The sequence below is a fragment of the Pan troglodytes genome, chromosome 20 (assembly GCF_028858775.2).
Source record: "Pan troglodytes isolate AG18354 chromosome 20, NHGRI_mPanTro3-v2.0_pri, whole genome shotgun sequence".
NCBI classification, from domain to species: domain Eukaryota; kingdom Metazoa; phylum Chordata; class Mammalia; order Primates; family Hominidae; genus Pan; species Pan troglodytes.
In genome coordinates, this window is record NC_072418.2 from 3,543,292 (window position 1) to 3,569,612 (window position 26,321).

Sequence of the window (26,321 nt, forward strand, 5' to 3'; positions counted from 1 at the left end):
CCCCCTGCCCGCCCTAACTCCACCCCGAGGGAAGGCGGCGCGGATAAAGGCTGAGGGCCGCCCGCTTGGCCCAGACCGGCCCGGCCAGCGCGCATTCGGCCCCGGACGAAGGTACTCGCAGCACTTGGAGCACAGAACCGGCCGCGCCCGGTGAGTGTGGAGGGGGGGACCTGCGGGCCGAGGAAGGGTCCCCACTCTAGATGGCTCAGGATGCCCGCACTTTTCTTTGTTCTTGGGACAGGAGGGATCGGGAGCCTCCGGTTCTGGGAAGACCCCCGGGGTGTGGGGTGGGAGGGGCTCCGCGCAGCCAGCGCCGCCCTGGCCGGACCTCAGCCCCCGCCCCGCCCCCCGGGGCACTCCCCCTTCACCGCGGGTGACCTTGAACTGGTTGCCGTTCCGCCCTCCGTTTCCCAGCCACACGGTCGCAGTCTCCCGACTACAGTCTTTCGTCCCCGATCGGGGTTCCTCCCCCGCGCGCAGCCCAGTCGTCTTCCTCCCCTGCCAGGGGCAGCGCGGCGCCCCCTCCCCGGGACTCCGGGCGGCGCTCCCAGGCGGGCCCGGCAGAGGGCGCGCCCGAGCTGCTGACTCACCGCATCCCCGAGCGCGCGCGGGCGCAGCCGGGGACGCCGCGTCACGTCACGGCTCGAGCGGGCGCGCCTCGGGGAAACGGGTTCTGCCCGCGGCCGGCGGGTGGGCGCGCGGGGCCCCCGGCAGCAGCCACCCGGCCACGTCACCGAGGTGCGGGCGCCCCGCCCCGGCCACAACTCCGCCCCCACGCACCACGCCCTCCCCGGGGCCGCGGCCCTAGCCTCACCGTCGCCCGCCCTCCCCGGGACCCCGGCCACGAGGCGCGGACTTCGCGCTCCCGCTTCCGCTCGCGGCTTTCCCGGACGGACGCGGCGGGGTGGCCCCACGACTTCCTGCCCCTCCCGGCGCCGGGAACAATGGCCCGCGCCCCCTCCCGCTCCCGGCCGCTCCCCTGGGATCGCGAGGGGTACCAGACCCGACTCCAGGCCAGGGTCCCGCGCCCCCCGGGGCGCGCCCGCCCTTTGTTGCGGGCTCCGGGCGCTTATGAATGGCTGCGGGCGCGGGCGGGGCGGGGGCGGGCGCGGAGAGGCGCCAGCCCCGCCCCCGCTGCGCTCCCCTTGGTCGCCTGGGCGCTGGGGGCGGGGCGAGGGGGCGGGCCCGGCTGCCACGTGGGGCGGTGCCGCGGCGGCTCTCATAGGCCCGGGCTCGCGGCCGACTGGGCGCTCGGCGCGCGGCGATTGGCCGGCGCGGGGCCGGCGGAGTAAGTAGTGAATGGGAGGGGGCGGCGGCCCCGCCTCCTGGAACGTTGATACATTATAACTTTTTTTTCTTGTTACTTTCACCCCCAGATCCTCCGAGCGGCGGCGACGGCTGTTGCTAAGGGAGGGGACGCGCGGAAGCGCGACCCGGGCGGCAGACGGCACCCAGCGCCACCAGCCGAGCGGCGCCCCCTCCCCAGGACCCTTCCCCGCGCCGCGTCCCGGTCGCGCCCGCCGCCCTCTGAAGGAGAAGCAAGTGCGGTCCCCACCCCCGGAAGGCGCCCCCAGGAGCCGGAGCGACCTCGGAGCGCCACTCGGATTTTGGATTTCGGTCTCGCATTCCGCGGCCGGGACTTTCTCGAGGAGGACGCGCGCTGCTCCGCGCCCCCGAGTGCCCGGAGGACCCGGCATCCGGGGGCCTCTCGCCCCTGTCCCGGAGGCGCGGCGAGGATTGGCGGCGCCCGCCGCCCCCAGTCCCCCAGCGCGCGCCGGGGATGGAGCCGCAGCCCGGCGGCGCCCGGAGCTGCCGGCGCGGGGCCCCCGGCGGCGCCTGCGAGCTGGGCCCGGCGGCCGAGGCGGCGCCCATGAGCCTGGCCATCCACAGCACCACGGGCACCCGCTACGACCTGGCCGTGCCGCCCGACGAGACGGTGGAGGGGCTGCGCAAGCGGTTGTCCCAGCGCCTCAAAGTGCCCAAGGAGCGCCTGGCTCTTCTCCACAAAGACACGTAGGTACCGCGCGCCCCCGGCCGGCCGTCCCCTCGGGCCCCGGCCCCCGGGCGGGAACAAAGAGCGCGCCGCGCGGGGAAGGCAGGGGGCGGCCAGACGGGGGGCGGGGGCGCGCCGCGCGCTCTCGGGCGCCCTCTGCTCGGCCTTGCCTGCCTCGGCCCCCTCCCCCGCCCGGGGTCGCCGCACAAAGGCGGCTGCGAGGGCGTCCCGGGCCGGGCTTCGGCGGCCCCCCTTGGGGGCGGGCAGGAATCCCAGGGCGTTGCGGGGGTCCCGGCTGCGGGTGTGGGGGCCGCCACCGCCCCCTCCCGCCTGCGTCCGCGCCGGCTTCCGCATCTGCTCGGCGGCCTCCTCTGCGTCTGGCTGTCTCCCCCCACTTGCGTCTCTCTCCCCCCTTTGTTCTCGCCTCCGAGCGCTCCCCGCAGCCTCCCCTCCCCCCTGGTATTTAAATCGCCTGCAGGCCCGGAGCCCTCCCCCCGCGGGCCTCCGGGGACACGCAGTGTCCATCCCAGTGGAGGGGCCCATCGGGGGAGGGGCGGAGGGGGAGGGTCTCCTTTGTCTGCGCGGCGGCGGCCGCCTGCGCCGGGGAGGGAGGAGGAGGGGGAGCCCGGCCCGGCGCAATCCCCAGGGCCTCTCCTCGGGCCAAAGCCCGTGGTTGCTACAAAGAGGAGCCAGGACTAGAATTAGGGAATTGGAGGCAGGGGCTGCCCTGGGGGCGCGGGGGAAGGTGGCATAGAGCACACTGGGGCCCAGAAGAGGAGAAAGTGCCTGGTTGGGGTGCAGAGAGGGTGCCAGAGTCCAGGGCGGGGGTTCCACTGGAGGGAAGGGGTCCGAATCGCCAGGATGGGGCTCCCAGCACCAGACGGAGACCTCTCTGCACGCGCTTAGGGCCCTGGATCTGGAAGCCGGGAAGGGGTGGGGGTGGGAACTTATCCGTCTCTCCCCACACAAGCACAGCCCTCCCCCGCGGCCTCTGCTTCCGCGTCCCTGTGTCGTCTCCGCGGAGTCTCATGCTCTTCCTTCCTCCCCCCAGCCGGCTCAGTTCGGGGAAGCTGCAGGAGTTCGGCGTGGGTGATGGCAGCAAGCTGACCTTGGTACCCACCGTGGAAGCGGGCCTCATGGTAAATGGCCATGGGGCTGCGTGCCCCCAGAGGCCCCCGCACACAGGCAGTAGCCCCTCCCTCGACACCTGTCCGCACACACACTACCTGGGGCCCCCACCCCGCCAGCCAGCAGGGCCCTCTCCACCCCATGTTCCAGCCCACGATTCCGACCCCACACTCAGGCCCCTCTCCTGCCTCTCTTTGTAGTCTCAGGCCTCAAGGCCGGAACAGTCCGTGATGCAAGCCCTCGAGAGTCTCACGGAGACGCAGGTAAGACCTCGCCAGCCCCTTCCTAACAGGGCAGCCCTGGAGGCAGGGTGCCTTGGCCACCGACGGGGCCTGGGGGTTGTCTGTGCTCCCAGGAGGCTGGGGGAGGGGAGGGGACGCGCCACCCCGCCTGGGTGCCAGCCTGGCCTGGCCTCCCCACCTCCTCTCCCCCAAGATTCACCACCTGACCCGGAGGGCTTTCTCTCCCATGGTGGCTGCCCTGGGGGAAGGGGGCCTGGCTTTCACACGACTGCCTGCAGGATGACCTTGGCCTGTGGGGCCTCATCCCTGCTCACACCCCCGCCTGCATCCCCAGCCCCCTCCGCCCCCACCGAGGAGCCCCCCTCCAGCCGCTGTGGCTTCCCCAGAGCGAGTTTCTCCTTTTTTACATTTCTGCTGGGGGCTGGGGGCGGCGGCCTGGGTGACACTCCTTCCGCCTTCCGTGACCCCCATCGTGAGAGGGTGGGGATCTCGTCACCCTCCCCTCCTCTCTCTGGCTTTTGTTCTCTACCCCGAAAGGGGTGGGGGCGGGGGTGCCCAGCTCTGGGGCCAGCGAGGCCTAGACAGGATGTTAGGAAAATATTTAGTAAGCGGCCAGGAGGGAGGCTGGGGCTGGCCCTCACCCGCTTCCCGGTTTTGCTGCGGACTTTTTTTTTTTTTTTCTCCTTCTTTCCTCATTTTCTTGGCTGCGGCCAAGCCTTCCTCAGACAAGGGCCCTGGCCACCTCCCAGGAGGGTGACACAGGCCTCAGCAATCCGCCCGCTGCCAGGGTGGGGGACGCAGGCTGCCACCCGCCCCAGCAAGGGGTGGCCGGCTTCCCGGGCCTCCCTGGCCCCGAGGCCCGCACCCCCTTCCGCTTTCCCAGCGGCATGTAGAGTCCTGCCCTTTCCCTACATTGCGGGGGCAGGGCGGGGGCCGGGAGCTGGGTGGTCTGCCGTGGGGGTGGCCACAGCAGCAGCAGCAGTGGCGTGGGGGCAGAGCCGGGGTCCCGAGCCAGGGCGGGGGCTGCAGGTGATTTCCTGGGGCGAGTGTGAGCAGAGCTCCCCGCCGCTGGGGGGCTGCGGTTGGCAGGGGGCCCAGGGCGTGTTGGCTTCACACCCTCCTCCCTGGGCGCCTGCGTCAGGAAGGAGCTGGGTTGGTAGGGGGCTGGGGGGGTGTGCTGGGCGGAGACACTGGGCTCCCCAGGGTTGCTTCCCTGCCTGGCACCGAGTCATGCCCGCCCATTAGCCCTCCCCAGGGAGGAAGTTGCAGGGCGGGTGGTGGTGGGGACTCCAGCTGCTCTCGGGAAGCCACCCCGGGCCCTTCCTGCAAAGGCTGTCTTGGGGCAGGGGGGTAGGGGGCCAGGCAGGCTGGGCCGCAGGGTGGGGGCTTCACCCTGCCCTCCTCCCTGCCTCCCTCCCCATGGGCCCCAAGCAGAGAAGGTTACGCCAGCTACTGCCAGCGGAGAGGAGAGCCGGGAGGGAGAGCTGGGAGGCGGTCGGTTCTGAGTCATCCCAGCCTATGTCACTTCTCAGAAACCTCCGCCACCCCCCCCCATCCCGGCCCCTGGGGAGAGCAGGGCTCTGGCCCATACCCAGAGCAGGGGGCTTGGTGAGGACAGGGTGAGATTCAACCCCCACCCACCCTGAACGGGGGCAGATTGAGGGTTTCTGTGCTTGGAGCAGGTTGTGCCCTCCGGGACTCCAGCCTCAGGGCGGTCAGGGCCCCTTCCTGCAGCCTTGCCGCAGCCCCCTAGGCCTCCGCCCCGCCCAGGACAGATAAATATTTGTCTTGAGAAAGCAAAGGTTAGGACAGAAGAATTCCTCCAGGAATTCCACCCACTTGCTGGCCCTGGTGACTTAGCTGGGAGGGGGCCTGAGGTGGAGCCCCTCCCGTATCCACAGGCGGAGAGGATCTAGGGGCCCATGAGGGTGGGGGAAAGGCAAAGTGAAGGTTGTTTGAGGTCAGTGACTGCCAGCTGGGCCCCGCCCCCTCTGGCCTCAGTTTCCCCTTGCAAGACCGACCTAGTTGGCCAGGGAGGGGCAGGCCCCCGTCTGACCCGCCTCTGTCCCCACAGCCCCCAGCGGCGCCCGGGCCGGGCCGGGCTGGCGGAGGAGGCTTCCGGAAATACAGATTCATTTTATTTAAGCGTCCGTGGCACCGACAGGGACCCCAGAGCCCAGAGAGGGGCGGCGAGAGGCCCCAGGTCACAGCGCGGGGGGACTGGGCCGGGCTGGGCTGGGGGCGCCGCAAGCTGGGGCTCCCAGCTGACGGACCGCTCTCCTTGCAGGTCAGTGACTTCCTGTCGGGCCGTTCGCCACTGACACTGGCCTTGCGTGTGGGCGACCACATGATGTTCGTGCAGCTGCAGCTCGCGGCCCAGCACGCTCCACTGCAACACCGCCATGTGCTGGCCGCCGCGGCCGCCGCCGCCGCTGCGCGGGGGGACCCCAGCATAGCCTCCCCCGTGTCCTCACCCTGCCGGCCGGTGTCCAGTGCCGCCCGAGTCCCCCCGGTGCCCACCAGCCCGTCCCCTGCATCTCCCTCGCCCATCACAGCCGGCTCCTTCCGGTCCCACGCAGCCTCCACCACCTGCCCGGAGGTGAGCCTGGGGAAGGGAAGGGTGACCCTTGGTTGGAATCCAAAGGGTGGGCCGTCCTGGGGAGGTCTTGGGGAGGACAAGGACTCTTAGTCCCAGGTGAGTCCCTTGTATTAAGGGCTATCCTGTGACCTCGGGCTGGTGGGTGATCCCCCAGCCTAGATTGGTGGGGTATTTCTAGATCCTGAGTTGACGGTCATCGCCTGACATGACCTGCACCAGTAGATGATCTCTTGATCTTTGACTCATGGGTCATCTCTGTGTCCTGGGTTGGTTGTGACCTCGTGACCCTGGGCTAGTTTATCTCTAAACCCTGTGTTGACAGGTCATCTCCTGAGCTGGGCTGGTGGGTGACCTCTGGTCCCTGGGTTGCTGGTGATCCCCTGATCCTGGACCCCGTGCTCATGTGCCCCTTCCTCCCGTCAGCAGATGGACTGCTCCCCCACGGCCAGCAGCAGTGCCAGTCCTGGTGCCAGCACCACGTCTACCCCAGGGGCCAGCCCTGCCCCCCGCTCCCGAAAACCCGGCGCCGTCATCGAGAGCTTTGTGAATCACGCCCCGGGGGTCTTCTCAGGGACCTTCTCTGGTAGGTGTCACAGCACACGCGTGAGCTCACGTGTGTCCCGTGACCCTGTGCATTTGGGGCCTACATCCACCCACAGGCGACTCCACATATTCTGGGCGTACACAGGCTGTGTCCGTCTGCTCACTTCACATGTCCCCCAGGAATCCCCCACACACACGCCCGGCCCTGCCCGGGAGGCCGCGGGTCACCAGGCGCCTGCATACTGGGGACGTGTCCCGCTCCCGCCCCGTGGTCCCTCGTGCACATCAGCCCACATGTCCACGCCGTTGCCTGAGCTCATGAGCTCACACCCCTGGACGCCCGTCCTGGACATGCGGGACTGTGCCCGTGCCGGGCACTCACGGCCACCTCTGCCCGCAGGCACGCTACACCCCAACTGCCAAGACAGCAGCGGGCGGCCGCGGCGTGACATCGGCACCATCCTGCAGATCCTGAACGACCTCCTGAGCGCCACCCGGCACTACCAGGGCATGCCCCCTTCGCTGGCCCAGCTCCGCTGCCACGCCCAGTGCTCCCCGGCCTCGCCGGCCCCCGACCTGGCCCCCAGAACTACCTCCTGCGAGAAGCTCACGGCCGCCCCCTCAGCCTCCCTGCTGCAGGGCCAGAGCCAGATCCGCATGTGCAAGCCCCCGGGTGAGTGGCCACCCTCGGGGGTCCTGCCTTCCCCGCCCGCCCGGGCTTCTCAAGGCCCCTCTGTGTGAGCTGGTGGGCTCAGGAGCAGCTGACCTGCCCAGGGGCTGGGGGGGATGGCAGCTGCCGTGGCCACTGCTCTGCTCCAGCCCGGAGAGAAGGCAGCATGTGTGTCAGGGCACAAAGTGTCCTTGTGTGTTCCCGGGGGGCCACAGGCCCACTTCCTCCTGCCACCCCCCCCCCGGGGCATCATCTCCAGATGGCATTTGGTGCCTCTGTGAATGGCCAAGTCAGGCCTGGCAGGCTGAGGCGGGGCCAGAGCCCACCCCTAAGCATTTCAGTGACTTGGAAAAGCAGCGAACACAACCCCCCCGCCAGCCTGGCCCCAGCTACTCCCAAACGGCGGGTTACTCCCTCCAGAGTCTCACCGGAAGATGGCTACTGTACTGCCCTTGGGCTCCGCACCCATCGCGGGGGCTCCTCCCAGCTCAGTTTAAAAGTGGGAGACTGGCCGGGCGCGGTGGCTCACGCCTGTAATCCCAGCACTTTGGGAGGCCGAGGCGGGCGGATCACGAGGTCAGGAGATTGAGACCATCTTGGCTAACACGGTGAAACCCCGTCTCTACTAAAAATACAAAAAATTAGCCGGGCATGGTGGCGGGCACCTGTAGTCCCAGCTACTCGGGAGGCTGAGACAGGAGAATGGCGTGAACCCGGAGGCGGAGCTTGCAGTAAGCCGAGATCGCACCACTGCACTCCAGCCTGGGCGACAGAGCGATACTCTGTCTCAAAAAAAAAAAAAAAAAACCAAGGTACAACCCCCAAGTATCTCCCCTCGGATCACAGAAGCGGCCAAGCCCCCTCCATGTAGGACTCCAGGAAGAATGAGGCAAGACAGTCCTGACCTCCCCAGCTCATGGCTGAGCTGGAGAATTAGATGCCAGTTGCGTAGCTGGGACTCCAGGCAAACACCACCATGCCCAGCTAATTTTGTAATTTTTGTAGAGGGGGGGTCTCGCTCTGTGGCTCAGGCCTGTCTCGAACTCCTGAGGTTGCCCAGGCCTGTCTCGAACTCCTGAGCTCAAGCGATTCTCCTGCCTCGGCCTCCCAAAGTGCTGAGATTACAGGCGTGAACCACTGTGCCCGGCATGGTGGATGTCCTTGACCGTTTCCTTTGCTGACCTCCCTCCAGGGAGGGCAGGACTGTGTCTGACCTCAGGGGCATTTGCTGGGGTCTGGGGTGGTCCTCTGTGTTCCGCAGGTGGAGGCTTTGGGAGTCACAGGCCACTACCTCCTTTGCAGGGGACCGGCTTCGGCAGACGGAAAACCGCGCCACGCGCTGCAAGGTGGAACGGCTGCAGCTGCTTCTGCAGCAGAAACGGCTCCGTAGAAAGGCCCGGCGGGACGCGCGGGGTCCGTACCACTGGTCACCCAGCCGCAAGGCCGGCCGCAGCGACAGCAGTAGCAGCGGGGGCGGCGGCAGCCCCAGCGAGGCCTCCGGCTTGGGCCTCGACTTCGAGGACTCCGTGTGGAAGCCAGAAGTCAACCCTGACATCAAGTCAGAGTTCGTGGTGGCTTAGGATCTTCGGATGGGCCACCCTCGCCCCTCGCACCCCAGCCCAGGGCGGCGGGGACTCCGAGAGCCCCGGAGAGAACGTGGCCCAGCCCTGGAGGGCAGGCGGCCACTCCCCCAGCCAGAAGCCTTTTTTTCTTTTCTTCTTTTTTATTATTTTTTTCTTTTTTTAAAAAGTTCTGACCGTGGTTTCCTGGACTCTTCATGGGCTTTGCTTCCTACCTCCTTCACCCTTCACTCCTGCCCTCCTCTTCCTCCTCCTCCTCCTCCTCCGTCTGTCTCCTTTCACCTCTGCGCCGGGTCGGTCCTCCCTGCCAACCTTCCCCAGCTCCAATATGTAGCAGTCTCTCTGGATGGCGGAGAGTGAAGGAGACGGAGAAACCCACCCCATCCCTTCCGCCGCCTCCTTTCCCCCCGACCCTATTCAGGTTTTAAGTCAAAAATGTCGATATGTCATTATGCACTTTACAGATGAGGGAGGGGCCGCAGTGCGCAGAACCCACCCCACCCCCCAGTGCAGAACCCACCCCACCCCCCAGTGCAGACTTCGGGGTCTCCACCCCAGGCCAGCAGCGCCCACTGGGCTACAGCAAGCCAACAGGTCACAGAAGCCAACGAGGGGACTGTTTCTCTTCCACTCCTATCCTCTTTTCTTGGTCTTTTTTTGCATTTTCCTTCATTTCTTTAACAAGGAGAGCAAAGCCGTTTTAGCAGAGAGGCTGGGGCTGGGGTCCACATGGGGTTTGGGTGCAGGGGCGTGGCACCCTTTCCTGTCGGGAAGGGAGAGGGGAACTACCCCCCAGCCTGCCCTCCGCCCCGCCCCAGCCGGCGGACTGTGCTGTTTCCTCCGCCCCCACCCCCGTGTTTTCTGACCTCCTGCCTGAATTTGGGGTATTTATAGACTATTAATTTTCTGACTGAGCCAATAGTGGTTGGGGAACTCTTGAAAAAGGGGAGAGAATGGCTGGGTGCTGGGGAGTTCCCCCCTCCGAGCCCTCCTTCCTGGCCCAACCTGAGGGATGTGGATTTGGGACTGTCTGGGGGCCCCTCCCGCAGCCAGGATGGGAGGGGGTGCTGAGCTGTGAATCCCCTGGGCAGGGGGCAACAACTCCGTGTAGCATTAACCCCCGTGGCGGGGCCCGCTGCTGGTCTAATTTGGACCCCCCGCCCCTCAGTGCCCCTGCCCTAGGGGTGTCTGTCTCCAGAGGGGAGGGACAAATCCCCTACTGGGGCCATTTCAATGGGGTAGTTTTTGGATTTTTTTCCCCACTCACTTTTTATTTTTTAATGATAATGGAGATGTCTGGACCCTTCCTCACCCCACCTGTCGGTCTTGTCCTGGCTCTGCCTGTCCCACCCCCCCCCCCCCGTTGTTCTCGTAGGTGAACCCCAGGTCCTCAACTCCCCCCCTTTATGTGTTGAAAGTTAATGGTTTCAGATGTGAACATCACGTGTTATAACTGTAGCTCTGTAAATTTTTTTGTGGGAGGGTGGGCAGGGAGGGGTCCCAGAGGGTAGAGCTCAAGGATTTTGGGTTTTGTTTTGTTTTCGTTTTTCCAAAAAAAAAGAAAAAAAAAATAGAAAAAAAAGGAGAAAAAGGGGCGGGTTTGTTTTTTGAAGAACTGTCTTGGATACCTATTTAAATGTGTGTTCTGTTTTGTTTTTTAACGATTTTTAAATAACGTCTGTGCCTCCACGGGTTGAGGGTGGAACCTCCAGGCAGGAACCGGCTCGCCACCCTCTACCCGGTAAGGGCTGCCCAAGAAAGCATTACCCGCCCTCGGGGGGTCGGGCTGTGGGGGTCCCGGCACCTGGTGTGAGTTTCATGTATGAAAACATAAAATTGGAAAAAAAAAAAAAAACTACACGAGCACCGTGATTTCAAGTAATAAACAGAAAATGAAACACACATTGACTCCCGCCTGCTTGTCTAGTGGGGGGATCTGGCCTTGGTTGGGAGGGTTCCTGGGGTGGGATGTCAGCTCAGGGAGTCAGAGGGACTGACCTGGGTCCCAAGGCCCCGAAGAGGGGGTGGGGCAGGGGTCAGGGCCCTGAGAATTTCCCACGCTCCTTCCCCGGCTGCCGGGTGGGCAGGAAGCAGCCAGGGTGTGGGAGGGAGGAGCCCAGCCACTTCCTGGTACCCAAGGCCGGAAGTCCCTTAGGGTGTGGGGCGAGGGCCTGCCTGCCTGCTTCGTGGCCTGGGCAGGACCCTGGCCCCCTCAGGACCTGCCAGTATGGGGGAGACGCGACCACCACCTCTCCCCAGCCACAGGAGTTGGGGACTCCCACTCTGCCACACCCACCTGGAGTCTCATCTGTGTGGCTTGCTGCAGGGAGATCACCAGGCCGACTGGGAGGACCTAGGACTCCGCAGGGTACCTTGGGCTGGCAGGTGATACAGGCCTGGCTTGACCCAGCCCTGGGGGGCCTCTCTGGCCACACCTCCTGACATTCCAGCCCTTCCCAGACCTGGCCTTCAGCTCCAAACCTCCCGGCCTTTGCCCCTGTCTAGGAACACCCCTGGTCCGGCTGTCCCTTGCTGTCTGGGAACTTCCCCAGCCTGCGCCTTCCACCCCTGTCCACCCCGTCCCGCAGACCCCACCCTTCCCTCTCTCTGTCCCTAGCCTGGAGCTCCCCGTGAGCCTCACCAGGACTGAGTCCTCTCTGGGGTCCCACCTCCACCCATGTCTGGGCTGGGCAGAGATGAGGCAATAACACTATTTCACGTCTTTTTTTGAATTTTTTAACCTGTATTTCCTCAGGTAACAAGAGTTGCCTAAGAGAAGTAATTGGGCTCCCATTTTATAGATGGGAGAACAGAGGCCCAAAGAGGAACATCACTTGGCCCAGAGGATTTGGGGTGTTTGTTCAATGATGTGACCTCCACCCCTTATCCCATCTCTAGGGGCCCCAGTACCAGGAGCCCCCAGGGGAAGGGGCACAGGTTCAGGGAGTGGCCTGGGAGCACCTTCCTGAGACCCCTCTGCCCCTCCCAACGCCCAGTCAACCCCAAATCATCGCACGCCCACGGCAGGAAGGCGGATGCCCAGTCAGGCGGCACGCCCCCCCCCGCCCCGTCCCTGGTGCGGATGTCCCCTCGGGGCTCAGGGTGGGGTGCGGGTCACCGACGCCAGGCCTGGGGTCAGGGCGAGGGCCCCAGGGCGCCACCGCCCCCTCGCTGGGCGGGGTGGGAAGGAGGAAGGAGGATGTTGTCTGAAGCACCTGCTGAATCACAGGGGCTGTGTCTGTAGCCTGCAGGGTGGGGGGCGCGTCCCCTGCACTCCAGGACCCGCCCCTCGGGATGCCGACCCCCACCCCAGCCTGGGGATCCCAGGGGTCAAGGCTGTGCCCTGGGGGCGTGGGGTGGGGTATGGAGCTCCAGGCTCAGAGCCCTGGCCTGGTAGGGTCAGCCCAACCAGGGGTGCAGCGGGCGGAGGGGCGGCAGGCGGAGGCCAAGTGTGCGTAGGGAAGCACGGAGAGGTAAACTGAGGCACAAAGAGGGCAGGGACCGCTGGGATCTCGGGGGGCGGGGTCGGCCCTGGATCGCTCCCTTCCCCCCACCATTGAGGAAAAAGTTGAATGGGAGGGGGCGGCCCCCGGAAACCCGCCGGGATGGAAACGCGGTTTCCAGGGCAACGCGCCGCGAAAGGAGCCTGACGTCACCCCGGGTAGGGCGCCCTGCCCGCCCCCGTCCGCGCGTCGCGCGGCCCAGGCCCCGCCCACCAGCGGGGAAGCCTCATTGGTGATCGCACCGCTCGCTCATCGGCGTGCCCCAGTAGCAGCGCGACGAAGCCTCTAGAAGGCGGGACTTCAGCCCGGCAGCGCCGAGTGCGCAGGCGCAAGCGCGGAGGCGCTGCAGCCCCGCCTCTCTCCCCGCGCGTCTGCAAACTTGGGGGCGGGAGGCGCAGCCGAGGGTCTGACGGCTGCGGCGGGGCCTGGACGGAAGAGGGGGCGAGCCCCGGGGCGCCGCACGTGGACCCCCGGCACGGGCACGCTCACGTGCACCCGTCCTTTCACGCCAACGCGTTTCCTGCTGCCCCCACCCCTGCACCACTGCACGTCCCAGACCCCGGCCCAGCCTCCCCGCGGTCCCTAGGCTGGGGGAGCTCAGACAGGAGGCTAGGAGGAGGGGGACTTTGGGGCTGAGGCTTTGCCAAAGGAGCAGGAGTTTGCCAAGTGTTGTAGGAAGCGGGAAGGGTGCGCCAGGTAGGGGGCACGGCGTGTGCCAAGGCCCGGAAACGTGAAACCGAGTGCTTTTCGGGGGCAACCGGGAAGTCAGTTGGTGGAGAAAAATCAAAGATGGGAGGAAAGGCGAGGCTGACAAGGACCCTAAACGGTGATTCCCCAAGTCGGCCACTGGAGGGATGACTTGGGGGACCAGGGAGGAAGAGCAGGTGAGGGGGAGCGGCGGCCAGGACATCTGGGAGGTGGCTGGACCCGTGGCCTGGACTTTGGGGGGCGGTCGAGTTGGATCGATGATCGATGGGGACCCTGGCGGCCTCACCCTGGGGGAGGTAGAGACGAAAAAGGAACTACGGTGTGCCCGGAAGGTGGTGGCTTTAGGTCCACAGGGAGGTGGTTGGCAAGGCAGGGGTAACAGGGGGAAGGAGAAAATCTGAAATGCCGGTGTGAGCTCCGGGCCAAGAGAGTTGAGGACTCAGGAGGCAGGAATCCCCCGTGGCCGCCCGCTGCTTGGCTGTGGGCTCCAACTTGGTGTGTGCTCAGAGAAGGCAGTGGTTGGAGTGAACAGGGCCTGTGCCAGGTGGGGAGACTAGCCAAGGTGTTTGTGCAGCCTGGCCTCTGGAGCGGCCTGGGAAGAGCTGGAGTTCGCAGGGTGGGAGCTGCCCTGTGGCTGGGAGCCCGTGCTGGCGTCCCTGCCAGGCGGTGATCTCACAGGTGAGCGGTGCTTGGGGAGACGCGGAGCTGTGGGCGGGCAGGAGAAGGTCAGTGGAGGTCATGGCTTTTGGCTTGAGGCCGGAGTCCTCTGGGGGTGGCCGAATGGGCCCTTGGAGCTGCCTTGGGAGGTGGCTAGGGTGGACAGCAGTGGAAGCCAGGCCCTTGGCTTGGAGCCACTGGGTTGGAGGGATTGAGCCAGTGCCCGGGCACAGCCGCCCCCACAGGGCCTTGCCCCACCCGCCCTCCTCTCCCAGCACCATGGGAATGGGAGTTACCGGGCTGGAGGCTGGGGACGCCACCACCCCGTGGCCAAGGGCGTTGGGGCCCAACCCAGGAGCCTGGTGCAGCCCCACCCACGGGCCGCCCAGCCCTGGAAGGGCAGAGAACTGGCTGCCTCTGGGGTCACTTGGGACAGGTGAGCAGCCCAGCCCAGCCCAGCGGGTGGGGGAGGGGAGGCTGTCACCTGGGCCCTGCCTCCACCCTCTTTCTGGTTCTCACTCCCTCCATTTCTCTTTCTTTTGCCTTTCTCTATTTCTGTCCCGATCTCTGGCGCTCTCCCCAACCCAGTACCACCATCTCCGCCCCTCCGTCCCTCCGCTGCTTCCGCCCCCTCTCTGGGGGCCCCCTTCACCCCGGGGCACATTCCAGCCTCCTCCCCCGCCTTGCAGTCCCTCCCTGGAGCCAGCTGCCTCCTCGGTTGCCAGAGCAGAGGGAGTGGGCTTGGGCCGAGGTCGGAGGTCGAGGAGCGGGCGGGAGCCTGGGAGGGCACCCCCAACCCCTCTGGAATGTGGGCGGAGTGGGGCAAGGGAGACAGCTGGTTTCCACGGAGGGCACACGCCCCATACCCAGGACGCTACCCACACTCAGCCCTGGGGGAGAGCAAGCAAAACCAATGGGTGCCATCCCACGAGGGGCCTGCACAGCCATCTCACACCCCCGACCAGCACGCCCGGGACAGCCCTCCACAGGCCACGCATTTATGGGTGCGGCTGGTGTGCCAGGCTCCCAGATACACAACCCCCCCCCCCAGACACACCCCATATACCTGTCCCCAACCTCAATCCACTGTGTGACCCTAAAACAAACAGAACCTCCTCGCTCAGCCTGGGCCAAGGCCTCCCCGAACAAAACTCCAGCCTGCAGAGTCACACCACACCCCGCAGCTGTCACCAGATACAAAGAGGGCCCTGACCAGATACAGAGAGGGCAGCTGCCTTCCCCCACAACCAACACACGCCTGGGCGGGGGCAGGAACACCCCCAGGGCCGCCAGCCACAGACACTCACCCACTCACCCCTCTGTGCACCAGTGAGCCTCCGCTGCCCAGCCAAGCTTGACTCCAGCCTGCTGGAGTCTGGGTGGGGGATGGAGAGGGGTTCCCAGGCGAGCCCCAACCTATGCCTTCCAAAAGTCTTTCTGTGCATGTTGGAAATACAAGTGAAACAGGAGAGTTAGCATACGGGATAATTATTATTTTTGTTTGTTTTTGTTTTGAGACGGAGTCTCACTCTGTCGCCCTGGCTGGAGTGCACTGGCGCGATCTCAGCTCACCGCAACCTCTGCCTCCCGGGTTCAAGTGATTCTCCTGCCTCAGCCTCCGGAGTAGCTGGGATTACAGGCGCCCGCCACCACGCCCGGCTAATTTTTGTATTTTTTTAGTAGAGACGGGCTTTCCCCATGTTGGCCAGGCTGGTCTCGAACTCCTGATCTCAAGTGATCTGCCTGTCTCGGCCTCCTAAAGTGCTGGGATTACAGGCGTGAGCTACAGCGTCCAGCCCAATTTTATTTATTTTTAGTAGAGAAGGGGTTTCACCATGTTGGTCAGGCTGGTCTCAAACTCCTGCCCTCAAATGATCCACCCGCATTGGCCTCCCAAATTGCTGGGATTACAGGTGTGAGCCACCACACCTGGCCCCAGTTATTAGTATTTTCGAGACGGGGTCTCACTCTCTTTCCAGGCTGGAACGCAGTGGCTCCATCACAGCTCACTGCAGCCTCGCTGGAACTCCTGGGCTCAAGCGATCCTCCTGCCTCAGCCTCCTGAGTAGCTGGGACTACAGGTGAGCACCACCACGCCCAGCTAATTTTGCTTTTTTTTTTTTTTTTTTGTAGAAACAGGGTCTAGCTATGTTGCCCTGGCTGGTATCAAACTCCTGGACTCAAACGAAAGTGCTGGGATTCCAGGCATGAGCCAGCGTTCCCGGCCTGCATACGGGATGATTCCATGTGGACTGCCACATCAAGGAAGCAAACAAGGAAAGCCTGGCGCTGCGTGGAGCTGTCTTTCGCTGCTAACTGCCCTTGACCGACTTCCTACCAGGTCTTCCCCGTGCGCCTCTAACCCCAGGAGGTGCTGCTGGCATGCCCACCTCTCAGATGAAGCAGTGCGGTCCAGAGAGCGTCTTGGGCACCGCCTGCCTCACAGCTGGGCCCCTGACCCTCCAGGGACTGTGGCTGAGCAGCCATGGCTGCCTGGACAGGTGTCCCCTGGCCCGTCTGTCCGTCTGGATGTGGGAACCCTCCAGGCACGCGGGGGCGGGCAGGTGCCAGGTGCTTCTCCAGCAAGATGCAACATAGGTGTCTTCACTCGCACTCCGTAGGTCCTGAGCCCCTGCAGCTGCCTGGGAGAGTGGGGAAATACTCTCCACTTGTCCCACTCCACTGCTGCCATGGAGATACCTCCCACCCTAGGCAGGGCCACCCTGAGCCTGGTTGGCTTTGCAGGAAATCCCCACTCTTTGGCCTCTCTGTTAGGCACAGGACCTGTAGTCCCATGAGAGGGAACTGGGCCCAGGTGGAGATCCATCCGCCTACCCCAGAGCGCGCATCTGTTGCTAAGCAACATCTGAGGCTGCATGGAGGTGGGGGCTCCGGAGCCCCCAGACCTTTTCCCAGTTTCAGAAACTAGGTGGCTGCATCCCCAGCCTCCACGCAGGCGAGCCTAAGCCTCGGTCAGCTTTAGGGTGTCCGTGGGCCATGCAGGGTCTTGGGCCTTTCACAGACACCTGATCTGCACGTCACAGACACGCATGGGTGCACGTCACTGCACGTCCGCCACATGTGCTTGGCTGGTCTGCGCCCCAGCAGAAGGGGTCACCTATGTCTCTGCAGTATCCTGTGTACTGAAAGAGCAAACAGGTGTGTGACCCCAGGGCAGGTCGGGGTCCGTCCTGTCCCCAGCCTGTCTACTGCGTGTGCCTGTGGCAGGCAGGGTCTCCGGATGCCGAGTGCATGGTGTATGACTTTGTGTCCAGTGGGTACGAAGCAGGGGTGTGGGTGTGCACCTGTGTGTGGCCTGTGGCGGGGTGTGTGTGCCGGGGATGTCCCTCTGTGGCCCAGGCCTGGCCTTTGGGCTGCTGGGATGGCCTGGCCGGGGCAGGAGTAGACAGGGCCTCCCAGCCTCCACATTCCTGAGCTGTCCTGGCCTGTGGGGAGGGGGTGAGTCACAGGGAAGGGAAGCCGACTCACCCTGCGACCGCATCCGAGGAACAGGAGGGAAACTGAGGCTGGGGAGCAGCTCAGTCCGGCTTTCCTGTGTAGCAGCCCCTGAATCTCAGGCCCGGGGGTGGGGCGGGTGGGGGGGTGGCGCGCGGGGCCTCCCAGGGGACCTGAGATCCCAGCCCTGGACTCAGCTGGGAGCTGGGGGAAGAGGCAGGTTTAACCCTTCCTCTTCTGGGCTTCTGGAACTCTGGGCTGCCCTGCGAGGCGCGGCTCCCGCTGACACAGCACGCGTGCCCACCCCAGGGACATGAGTCACAGCACCAGGCATGGATACATATGCTCTGTGGGTCCCGGCACACCCGAGTCACGCACACCCAGCCCTGTCCCCGGCTGCCCCCACATCCACATCCGGATAAGCGCACACTTTGGAGTCCAAGCGCCCACCTCCTTGGGTTGCACACACAGCGCCACGCAGACGGGTTCCTGTGTCTTTGCACACACGCGGGTGCCGGGGGCTCCGTGCACACACCTCCAAGACTGCGTGCACGCCCCTATATGCCCTGCGCACCGACGCAGGCCGGCCTGGGGTCCCTGCACTCACCACGCCGTGTGCACTCGCACATAGCTACACATTCGTGTCCACACAAGCTTGTGTCTCTGTCCTCTGCCCACGGGCACACATGTGCGCCACACCTGGCAACCCGCACGCCCGGTCTCTGCATCCCCCACCCTGGCTCTGGGCCCCGCGTACTGGGGCCAGCTGGGCCGGCTGCAGCCTCTGCCAGGACGGTCCTATTTCTGCGCCCCCGCGGGGCGGCCGCCAGGTGCACGGTCCCGGCCCCCGCCTGGCTAGGAGGGGGCGGTAATTATGCGGCCCCGGGGTCCCCCCCACGCGCCTTTCATCCTTGGCCACGCCCGTCCCAGGCCTAGACGCTCTCTACCGCCTCCCGCCCGGTCATTAGTCGGGGTCGGGGGAGGACCCGGCGTCCGGCGGGCGGGGCCCCGTGGGGAGGGCGGAGTGGGCGGTGCGGGAGCGAGGGGGCTCCGCCCTCGTCTCCATGGCGACGTCATGCAGGGGCGGAGGCCCGGGAGGAGTATCAGGGTGCAGGAGGTGCGCGCCCCTTCCGAGACGGCAGGCTGGAAAGGGGGCGGATTTGTGAATGGGCCCACGGGGCCCAAGACAGACGCGCGGGGAGCAGGTTCGGGGACTCTGACTGATCCCCGCGCCTCGCCGGGCAGGGGCGAGCCCCGCGCGTCGGGCCCGGAATAGCAGCCTCGCCCCCGCCCGGCGCGGCTATTTTGAGCTCCTCCGCTGGGGCCGAGGCGCGGGGGCGGCGGAGGCTGGGGGTCGACACGCAGGCTACGTCCTCGCCCCGCGAGATTGGACCCCTCGAGGACTGTGCGCTGTGGCCGCGCAGGGCTGGGCGGCGGGGCCCCCTCTCCCACGCGAGGCGTCTGCGTGGAGCGGCGGCACCGGGAGCCCGGGCGCTCGACCCAAACGCCGCGGACGGAGCGAGGCCGCAGCGCCCCCTGGTGTCCGCAACGAGCAGCGCGTCCCGGTCGGGTCCCGCATGGTCAGTGGCCAGCAAGGGTGGATGAAGGGGTCCCAGCCGCCTGAGACCCCCGGTGGGGACACAGGATCGCGGTGAGACACCTGGGAGTCACAGGTGCTCGCAGACGCAGCTGACCCCAGAGGCACAGGTACGGACACAGGTCCACACCTGGAAGCCGGTGCACAGTGCTCGGCACAGATGCAAAGCGGCAGGTGTGCGTAGGTTTGTGTCAACGCCACCCTGGGAACCCAGGATGGCTGCGGACACTCACGGAGCCCGCACCCAGGAACCCGCTCGTAGTAAGCGCTTAATAACTAGGCACTGGCTGAATGAATGAATGAATGAATGAACACGGCGCTTCGCAAAACCAGGAAAAGGCAGAGGCTCACAGAACCAGGGAACGATGGGCTGGGGGGAGCGGCAAGAATTACGCAATTATGCAGGGGCCGCTGTGACTACCAGGCACCCCCTCCAACTCCCCCCCTACAAGGGCTGCTCTGGGGCAGAGAACGTCCCCCGCGCTGACTGCTGGGGCTGGGGGCTGGGGGGGCAGATCAGAAAGAATGGGCCTGAATTGCTCCCAGGCTGGGCATGTGGCGCCCGCGTCTGGGGCTCCAGTGGGTGGGTGGCCCCTCCCGCATGGACGGCGGGCGCAGGGGAGCTCGGTGCTGATGTCTCTCTCCTTTAATAACCACCCTGCGTGAGTGGCTGACGCAGCAGCCGGCTGCCGCTGACGGGGAGTGGGGCGGCTGTAGTGGGGGGGCCCGAGGTGCAGAGGGGGTGGTGATGAGTCACACAGCTGCTGCCTGGGGGAGGGGGTCTTGAGCCCATGAGGGGTCCCAGAGACCTTGTCACTGGAGACAGCGCCCCTGGCTACCCCCACCTCGATCCACTTGAGGGTGGAAGTGAGTCTGAGGTCAGGAGTGGGGCCGGGATTTCCCTGGGATGAGCAACAAAACGGGGGTCTCTGTACGCCAACTTCCCCCAGCTTGTCAGCAGAGGATCATCCCTCCGAAGACTTTCTGAGGCAGAGAGGCAGGGGTCCGCGCTGGCTTCTTCCACCAGGGCTGAGGGAGGCGGCGGCATGAGATGATTCCTGGGCGAGGAGCAAGTGATGGCCATAGAGGGCCCCCCAGAGGCTTTGGGGCCGCCGAAGAGTAGTGAGTGAGGGTCCTTGTAAAGCTGGTTCTCCAGATGGCGGCGGCTTTAAGACTCCCCTCCGCCAACCAGGCTCAGTAGGGGAGGCCTGTGGAAGGAGAGAAAAGGCCTGGGTGGAGGAGCAGAGTGGGCCTGGCCCCGCGTGGGGAGCGAGTGCGCCGTTGGTGTGCAGCACGGTGGGAGGGGAGGCCGAGGGCCGGGCTGAGTGCTGGGGTGCAGTGGGGACTCGAGGTGTCCGCCTGCACCCGACAGCAGGGACGCACAACACTATCCGGCCAGGCGAGTGTGGGGGTGTGGGCCACGCACCCAGCCGTGATAATCGCGGTTCCAGTGGGAGTTAGGCTTGGGTGCGGGTTGGAGTTTGTAGGCAAACTGGGTTGCGTAAAGTTGGGGTGCACCAAAGTGTGGCGATGTAGGAAGAATTGGGATTGCGAATATTGGGGTTCGCATGAATGGGGTTGTCTCTGTTGGGGTTTGGGTGGGCATGGGGTTGATGGCAGGAATGGAGTGCTGGGAAAACTGGGACGTCGGTTGTATTGGCAAGAATATCACGACAGGTGTCGGGGTTCAGATGAAGTTGGGATGTCTGACAGCCGGGTCTTGGTTGGGTAGGGGATCTGGGCTAGGTTGTTATGTCGGGACTGCTGGAGCACAGGCAAAGTCGGGGTCCCAGTGACACCCAGAGGTCCCCATGAGGCCGGAGGCCTGGGAATCGGGGCTAGAGGCCCATTTGTTCCCCGCCGCAGGCCAGGGAGCGGGCACGCGTAACTGGGTCAGCCCCGCCCCGCCGCGCGCTGGTCACGCCCCCTCGAGCGCGGGTGGAGGACTGCGGACTGCAAACGTCTCGGCCAATAGTCGAGCCCGACAACAGTGCGCGGGAGGGGGCGGAACCGAGATAGACTCGGCCCCCAGCTCATGAATATAAGACGCAGGCGCGCCCTCTGATTGGCCCAGGATGTGTAGGGGGCGGGGCCCGGCGGAGCCGTATATAAGGCCGGGCTCGGGGACGCCCCCCCTCACTCGCGCGTTAGGAGGCTCGGGTCGTTGTGGTGCGCCGTGTTCCCGCTTGCGTCAGGGACCTGCCCGACTCAGTGGTGAGGGCCCTGGCTGCACCGGCTCCGAGGAGCTCGGGGCGGCGGGCGGCCTGCGGCGGCCAGGCGAGGCGGGGCCGCAGCGGCACGCCCCTGGGAGGGGGCGGGCCCGGGGTGGAGTCCGCCCCGCCGGCGGCGAGGGACAGCGGGAGATTGGGCCGAGTAGCGGCCAGAGGGCCTCTCCCCGCCGGTCCGGGCCGCCGGCGACCCGGTTGCCGCCGCAAAATGGCGGCCGCGAGCTCGAGGCTGTGCCCAGCGAAATGGCGGGAGCGCCGAGTGCCCGGATGGAGTGGCGCAGGGTGCGCGCGCGGCGCATGCGCACGCGGCGGGGGCGGGGCCACGTGGCGCGCCCGGTCTCCAGGGCCGCTTTCCCGGCCTTGGGGCTGGAGGTATCCACACACCAACGCTTTTGCTTACCGAGCCTTAGTTTCCTCCTTTTCCCATTGCGATTGCATGAGGGAAAGGACGGCCTCGTAAATCTTGGGTAGGCGTGGCCCGTTCTAGTGTGGTTCCTCGTCTGCCACGTCGTGCTTTGCGCCCAAAGTTTGGTCCAAGTTGGCACAGCTCCCAGTGCCAGACTTCCAAGTCTAGTTCTCAGAGCCACTGGGTGGCGGCCATTCCCAGCCAATGAATGCTTTGTCTGTGTCAGCACTGACCGCCCCCTTAAATAGCCAGTTCTCCTAAATGCCACTTCCCCTGCCTGGAAATGCTGCCTTATCACTTCCGGGGCCATCCCTTCCCGATTCCCGGCCGAGGTCCTGTCTATGGAAGTGAGTACCTGCCCTGAGGTGCCCCCCAGGACGGGGCAGCCTCCCTGACAGCCAGCCCCCCCAGTCTCAGGAGCCATTTTACAGTGAACAGAAGCACGTTCTGGTCCAGCAACAAGTAGATGTCAGTCGGTTAGGGTAGGAGTTGGCACTAGTTCGGAAATAGGAGAACCTGAGAGTGCAGTCCTGCCCAGGGCACAACTGGAAGGCTGTGGGGGAAGGGAGACACCCGTTGTGGAAATGGGTGCGGCCTGCCTTCAGTCTTGGGGGTGGATGGAGTAAATTATTTGAATTAAGAAGTCCTAGGTGGCTGGGTGCCGTGGTTCACACTTGTAATCCCAAAACTTTGGGTGGCCACGGTGGGAGGATTGCTTGAGCCCAGGAGTTTCAGACCAGCCTGGGCAACAGAGCAAGACCCCATCTCTACTAAAACAATTTAAAAAAATTATCCAGGCGTGGTGGTGTACACCTACAGTCCCAGTTTCTTGGGAGGCTGAGGTAGGAGGATTGCTTGAGCCCAGGAGGTGGAGGCTGCAGTGATCCCTGCACTCCAGCCTGGGTGACAGCTAGACACACTGCCCCCGACCCCAAAAAAATAAGTCCTAGGTATGAGTTTGAGATAATGAAAAATAAAAATCTGACTTTCTAATATTTCCCCTAAAAAATACATGTCATTTACATAAAATAGGAAGCGGGGAGAGGTGGTGAGAGATGACCCCTGTTGAGGATTTCATTGGTGTCTGCCACAGGCCGCCATGGCATCAGATGAAGGCAAACTTTTTGTTGGAGGGCTGAGTTTTGACACCAATGAGCAGTCGCTGGAGCAGGTCTTCTCAAAGTACGGACAGATCTCTGAAGGTGAGGCTGCTGCTGGGCCCGCGGCCCTGGGCGGGGGGGGGGCTTGTGCTCCTCCTACCTGGAAGTACAGCTGGGTGCTGACTGCAGATCTCTCTCCCCTGCACAGTGGTGGTTGTGAAAGACAGGGAGACCCAGAGATCTCGGGGATTTGGGTTTGTCACCTTTGAGAACATTGACGACGCTAAGGATGCCATGATGGCCATGAATGGGAAGGTGAGGATCAGGGTGCTGAGCGGGAGTCCCATCTCGAGGATGGGGCACCCACCCGCTAACCCGTCCCGCCCTCTGTCTCCAGTCTGTAGATGGACGGCAGATCCGAGTAGACCAGGCAGGCAAGTCGTCAGACAACCGATCCCGTGGGTACCGTGGTGGCTCTGCCGGGGGCCGGGGCTTCTTCCGCGGGGGCCGAGGACGGGGCCGTGGGTTCTCTAGAGGTGAGTGCCATGAGCGGGTCCCTTGGGGATGCTGTGAGGTACTGCTGGTGGGAGCTGGTACTCACTTTTTCCTGTATGTGCAGGAGGAGGGGACCGAGGCTATGGGGGGAACCGGTTCGAGTCCAGGAGTGGGGGCTACGGAGGCTCCAGAGACTACTATAGCAGGTGAGGGGGAGGCCAGCCCAAGCACGGGTGGTTGCGGGATGGCCAGCTTCAGTCCCGGGTCCCAGGTCCCTGGGGGAGCTGAGATGAGACTGGCTGGGCAAGGAGCAGAGGCAGGTGGGGGCCCAGGCCAAGAGGAGAGGAGACTGCTCAGGACATTCACAGAAGCGGGAGGGCCTGGGGGACAGGCTGGTGGAGATTTTGGACGATTTCCAAGATTCTGCCCTGCTGGGGTCCTTGTTGCATCCCCAGAAGGGACGGCTGGCATGGGGGCCGGCGGCTCAGCCTGTTGTGGCAGAGCAGAAGTAGACGGGTACCTTTCGGTACTCAACATTTGTCTGTCTTGCAGCCGGAGTCAGAGTGGTGGCTACAGTGACCGGAGCTCGGGCGGGTCCTACAGAGACAGTTATGACAGTTACGGTAAGTCACACTCCGAGGGCGCCACGCTGCTGTGGCCTGCGGTGGGAGCTCGGTTCACCTTGGTGCCCTCTCCAAGCACTTTAGGCTGGACACTCAGACCTTGTCACTGTGCTTGCCCAGAAGAGGCGCATCTGTCCTCAGAGCCATTTCTATCGCAGGATGCAAAAGCCAAATGAGACTGACCAAAAAGGCAAGGGAGAGCGAGGGCCCGCTGGGCAGTCAGCTAGGTGCATGTGTGGCCACAGGCCAGCCTCCCTCGGCTGTGGGGGGTGGTTGCTCCCCGGCCGCAGGCCGCGCCCTGGTCTGGCCTCTGGGGTGAAGCTGCCTCTCGTTGCTTCGGTGCCTTTACACTGTGCCTGCTTCTTGTCCTCAGCTACACACAACGAGTAAAAACCCTTCCTGCTCAAGATCGTCCTTCCAATGGCTGTGTGTTTAAAGATTGTGGGAGCTTCGCTGAACGTTAATGTGTAGTAAACGCACCTCCTTGTATTCCCACTTTCGTAGTCATTTCGGTTCTGATCTTGTCAAACCCAGCCTGACCGCTTCTGACGCCGGGATGGCCTCGTTACTAGACTTTTCTTTTTAAGGAAGTGCTGTTTTTTTTGAGGGGTTTCAAAACATTTTGAAAAGCATTTACTTTTTTGACCACGAGCCATGAGTTTTCAAAAAAATCGGGGGTTGTGTGGGTTTTTGGTTTTTGTTTTAGTTTTTGGTTGCGTTGCCTTTTTTTTTTTAGTGGGGTTGGCCCCATGAAGTGGGTGCCCCATTCACTTCTCTGAGATCGAACGGACTGTGAATCCGCTCTGTCGGAAGCTGAGCAAGCTGTGGCTTTTTTCCAACTCCGTGTGACGTTTCTGAGTGTAGTGTGGTAGGACCCCGGCGGGTGTGGCAGCAACTGCCCTGGAGCCCCAGCCCCTGCGTCCATCTGTGCTGTGCGCCCCACAGTAGACGTGCAGACGTCCCTGAGAGGTTCTTGAAGATGTTTATTTATATTGTCCTTTTTTACTGGAAGACGTACGCATACTCCATCGATGTTGTATTTGCAGTGGCTGAGGAATTCTTGTACGCAGTTTTCTTTGGCTTTACGAAGCCGATTAAAAGACCGTGTGAAATGAACCTTGCTCTGACAATTCCCTTGCATTGCACCACACACTCCTTGCTGCGGGCTCCTGCAGCCAGACCTGAGCAGAGAGAGAAGGTGGAGAAGCAGTGGGTCTGCAAGCCTTGCCTGGGGCCTGCAGAGCTAGAAAGGGAGGCCCAGCAGACTGGCGCTGGTCAGGGTAGGGGAGCCAGGCGGGGGACGGGAGCGGGCAGCTCAGGCCTCAGGGCAGCCCTGGGAGGCTTCTGGCAGTGGTGGCCAGAGGGCTGGACTGTGCGGGCAGCTTAACAGGGACAGTGGACGTGCACCTGACGCTGACCTGGACTGCCTCAGTCTAGAAGCAGGCCAGAGAGCAGAGGCACGTGGCATCTCAGGGCGACCTCAGACGGCCAGCCGGTTAGCTAGTTCTGCTGTTGCTTCACGAGTTCTGAGCATTCTCTGCTAGCCTATGGAAGCTGCAGCCCTCGGAGGACAGAAGTGTTGTGCGCCCAACAGAACCCTCTGAGACGCAAGCTGCTCCCTTGGCTAGCTCATATGTGGAAATAGCCCTGTAATTCGAGGTAACTCCTTCCGCTCGTGTCCACATCCCTCTTGTTGAGAGCTCACTGAAAGTCATGTGCCCGGGGAATGTTCCTGTGACTGTTTTTTGTTTTTCCTTTTTTTTTTTTTAACTTTTTGTTTTTTTCAATTAAGCTGGAACTAAAGTCAGGCCCGGCCATTACGCTCCCCACGTGCAGCCAGGTGCAGCCTGGGCCCAGTCATGCCTGGCTCATAGATGAGATCCCTTAAGCAGGATTGGAGACCAGTGAACGCCCCCGCCTTTTGGATTTTTTGCTCATCAATTGACCGTCTTTTCCAGACCTCTTAAGTCACACTCTTAGCTTTCTCTGATGTCTGTTGCCGCCATTAGTTTTTTTCTAGAGCCCACACTGGCCCACATAGCTCCATCCCATACGGGTAGCTGGCTCCAGCTGCGCCACGGTGCAGACCCGCCCTGGGCATGCTGGCCTGTGACGGAGCCTGAGGTCACAGCCCCCTGACTAGCCTGAGACCTTCCTAGGGGCTGTGGCTGTTTCCGGGGAGGCCGGGAGGGGCAGCTGTGAGCCCCATGGAGGACGTCGGGAGTAACGCTGCTTTGCTTTGGCAGGTTGAAGGGGCCCGGCCAGGACTCGGGGAAGGGTGGCCTGAGAGCAGCGATGACCTCTGGGGTCACTGTCCCAGGAGGGACTTCACCTGGAACGAGAGCTGGAGGCAGCCGCTTGCCCAGGAGGCTTGTCCCCTGTAAGTGCTTTCGGGAAGAGTGGCATGTGGCGCTGAGCCCTGTCCCGGGCGACACCTGGGCGTTTCAGTGAGTCCTGCTCTCCCGCACCTATGGCCCCGCGGCGGGCGCCTTTCGGTGTGTGTTGGGTGCAGGGCAGCGCCTCCCGGGAGCGCCGGGTCCCCCGCCTGGAGCCCGCGCCTGTTCTCCCTCCCTCCTCCTCCTTCCAGGAGGCGCTTCGCCAGTGAGGTGCGGGCTCAGGGCCTCGAGTCTCTCCTGGAGCACGGGCTGCGGTGCGCTGGCAGCTTACGGGGCGGCCAGTCCTTGCCCACAACGATGTGGAGCCCTGTGAAAGTCGGATTCGAATAAAGGGCCACGTGTGCACCCAGAAAGCCGAGTCTGTGGTTCAGGGGGGTCTGTCGGCGGAGCGGGGCCA

At 64.1% G+C, this 26,321-nt stretch overlaps 2 protein-coding genes and 1 long non-coding RNA gene across 23 annotated transcripts; 2 read left to right on the forward strand and 1 right to left on the reverse strand.

Moving 5' to 3' along the window:
* MIDN (midnolin) lies at positions 1 to 10,657 on the forward strand. 6 transcript variants are annotated; one of them, XM_016934540.4, is made up of 9 exons: positions 1 to 150; positions 1,377 to 2,013; positions 3,045 to 3,132; positions 3,322 to 3,384; positions 5,438 to 5,566; positions 5,651 to 5,962; positions 6,389 to 6,545; positions 6,906 to 7,178; positions 8,478 to 10,657. In XM_016934540.4, exons 2-9 carry the CDS (start codon positions 1,781 to 1,783, stop codon positions 8,753 to 8,755), a joined length of 1,533 nt encoding a protein of 510 aa, XP_016790029.1. In that variant the 5' UTR covers positions 1 to 150; positions 1,377 to 1,780; the 3' UTR covers positions 8,756 to 10,657. The 6 variants fall into 6 exon arrangements, with proteins under 6 accessions (XP_016790029.1, XP_016790028.1, XP_016790030.1 ...); XM_016934539.4 differs by having other exon boundaries at positions 2 to 150; positions 6,386 to 6,545; XM_016934541.4 differs by lacking the exon at positions 5,438 to 5,566 and having other exon boundaries at positions 2 to 150; positions 6,386 to 6,545.
* Positions 10,658 to 12,600: 1,943 nt separating this feature from the next.
* CIRBP (cold inducible RNA binding protein) lies at positions 12,601 to 26,277 on the forward strand. 16 transcript variants are annotated; one of them, XR_010153488.1, is made up of 9 exons: positions 12,601 to 13,644; positions 15,757 to 15,964; positions 22,404 to 22,512; positions 22,619 to 22,725; positions 22,808 to 22,946; positions 23,030 to 23,111; positions 23,458 to 23,528; positions 25,775 to 25,908; positions 26,116 to 26,277. XR_010153488.1 is itself a non-coding variant. In XM_063800376.1 (8 exons), the coding sequence occupies exons 3-8, from the start codon at positions 22,410 to 22,412 to the stop codon at positions 23,916 to 23,918; spliced, it is 519 nt and encodes a 172-aa protein (XP_063656446.1). In that variant the 5' UTR covers positions 12,601 to 13,644; positions 15,757 to 15,964; positions 22,404 to 22,409; the 3' UTR covers positions 23,919 to 24,644.
* On the reverse strand, positions 18,965 to 21,435 carry LOC101058752 (uncharacterized). The gene is made up of 2 exons (XR_675791.3): positions 21,305 to 21,435; positions 18,965 to 19,884 (listed from the first exon to the last, which is right to left on the reverse strand). It is a non-coding gene; the product is annotated as an uncharacterized LOC101058752 (long non-coding RNA).
* Positions 26,278 to 26,321: the final 44 nt, after the last annotated feature.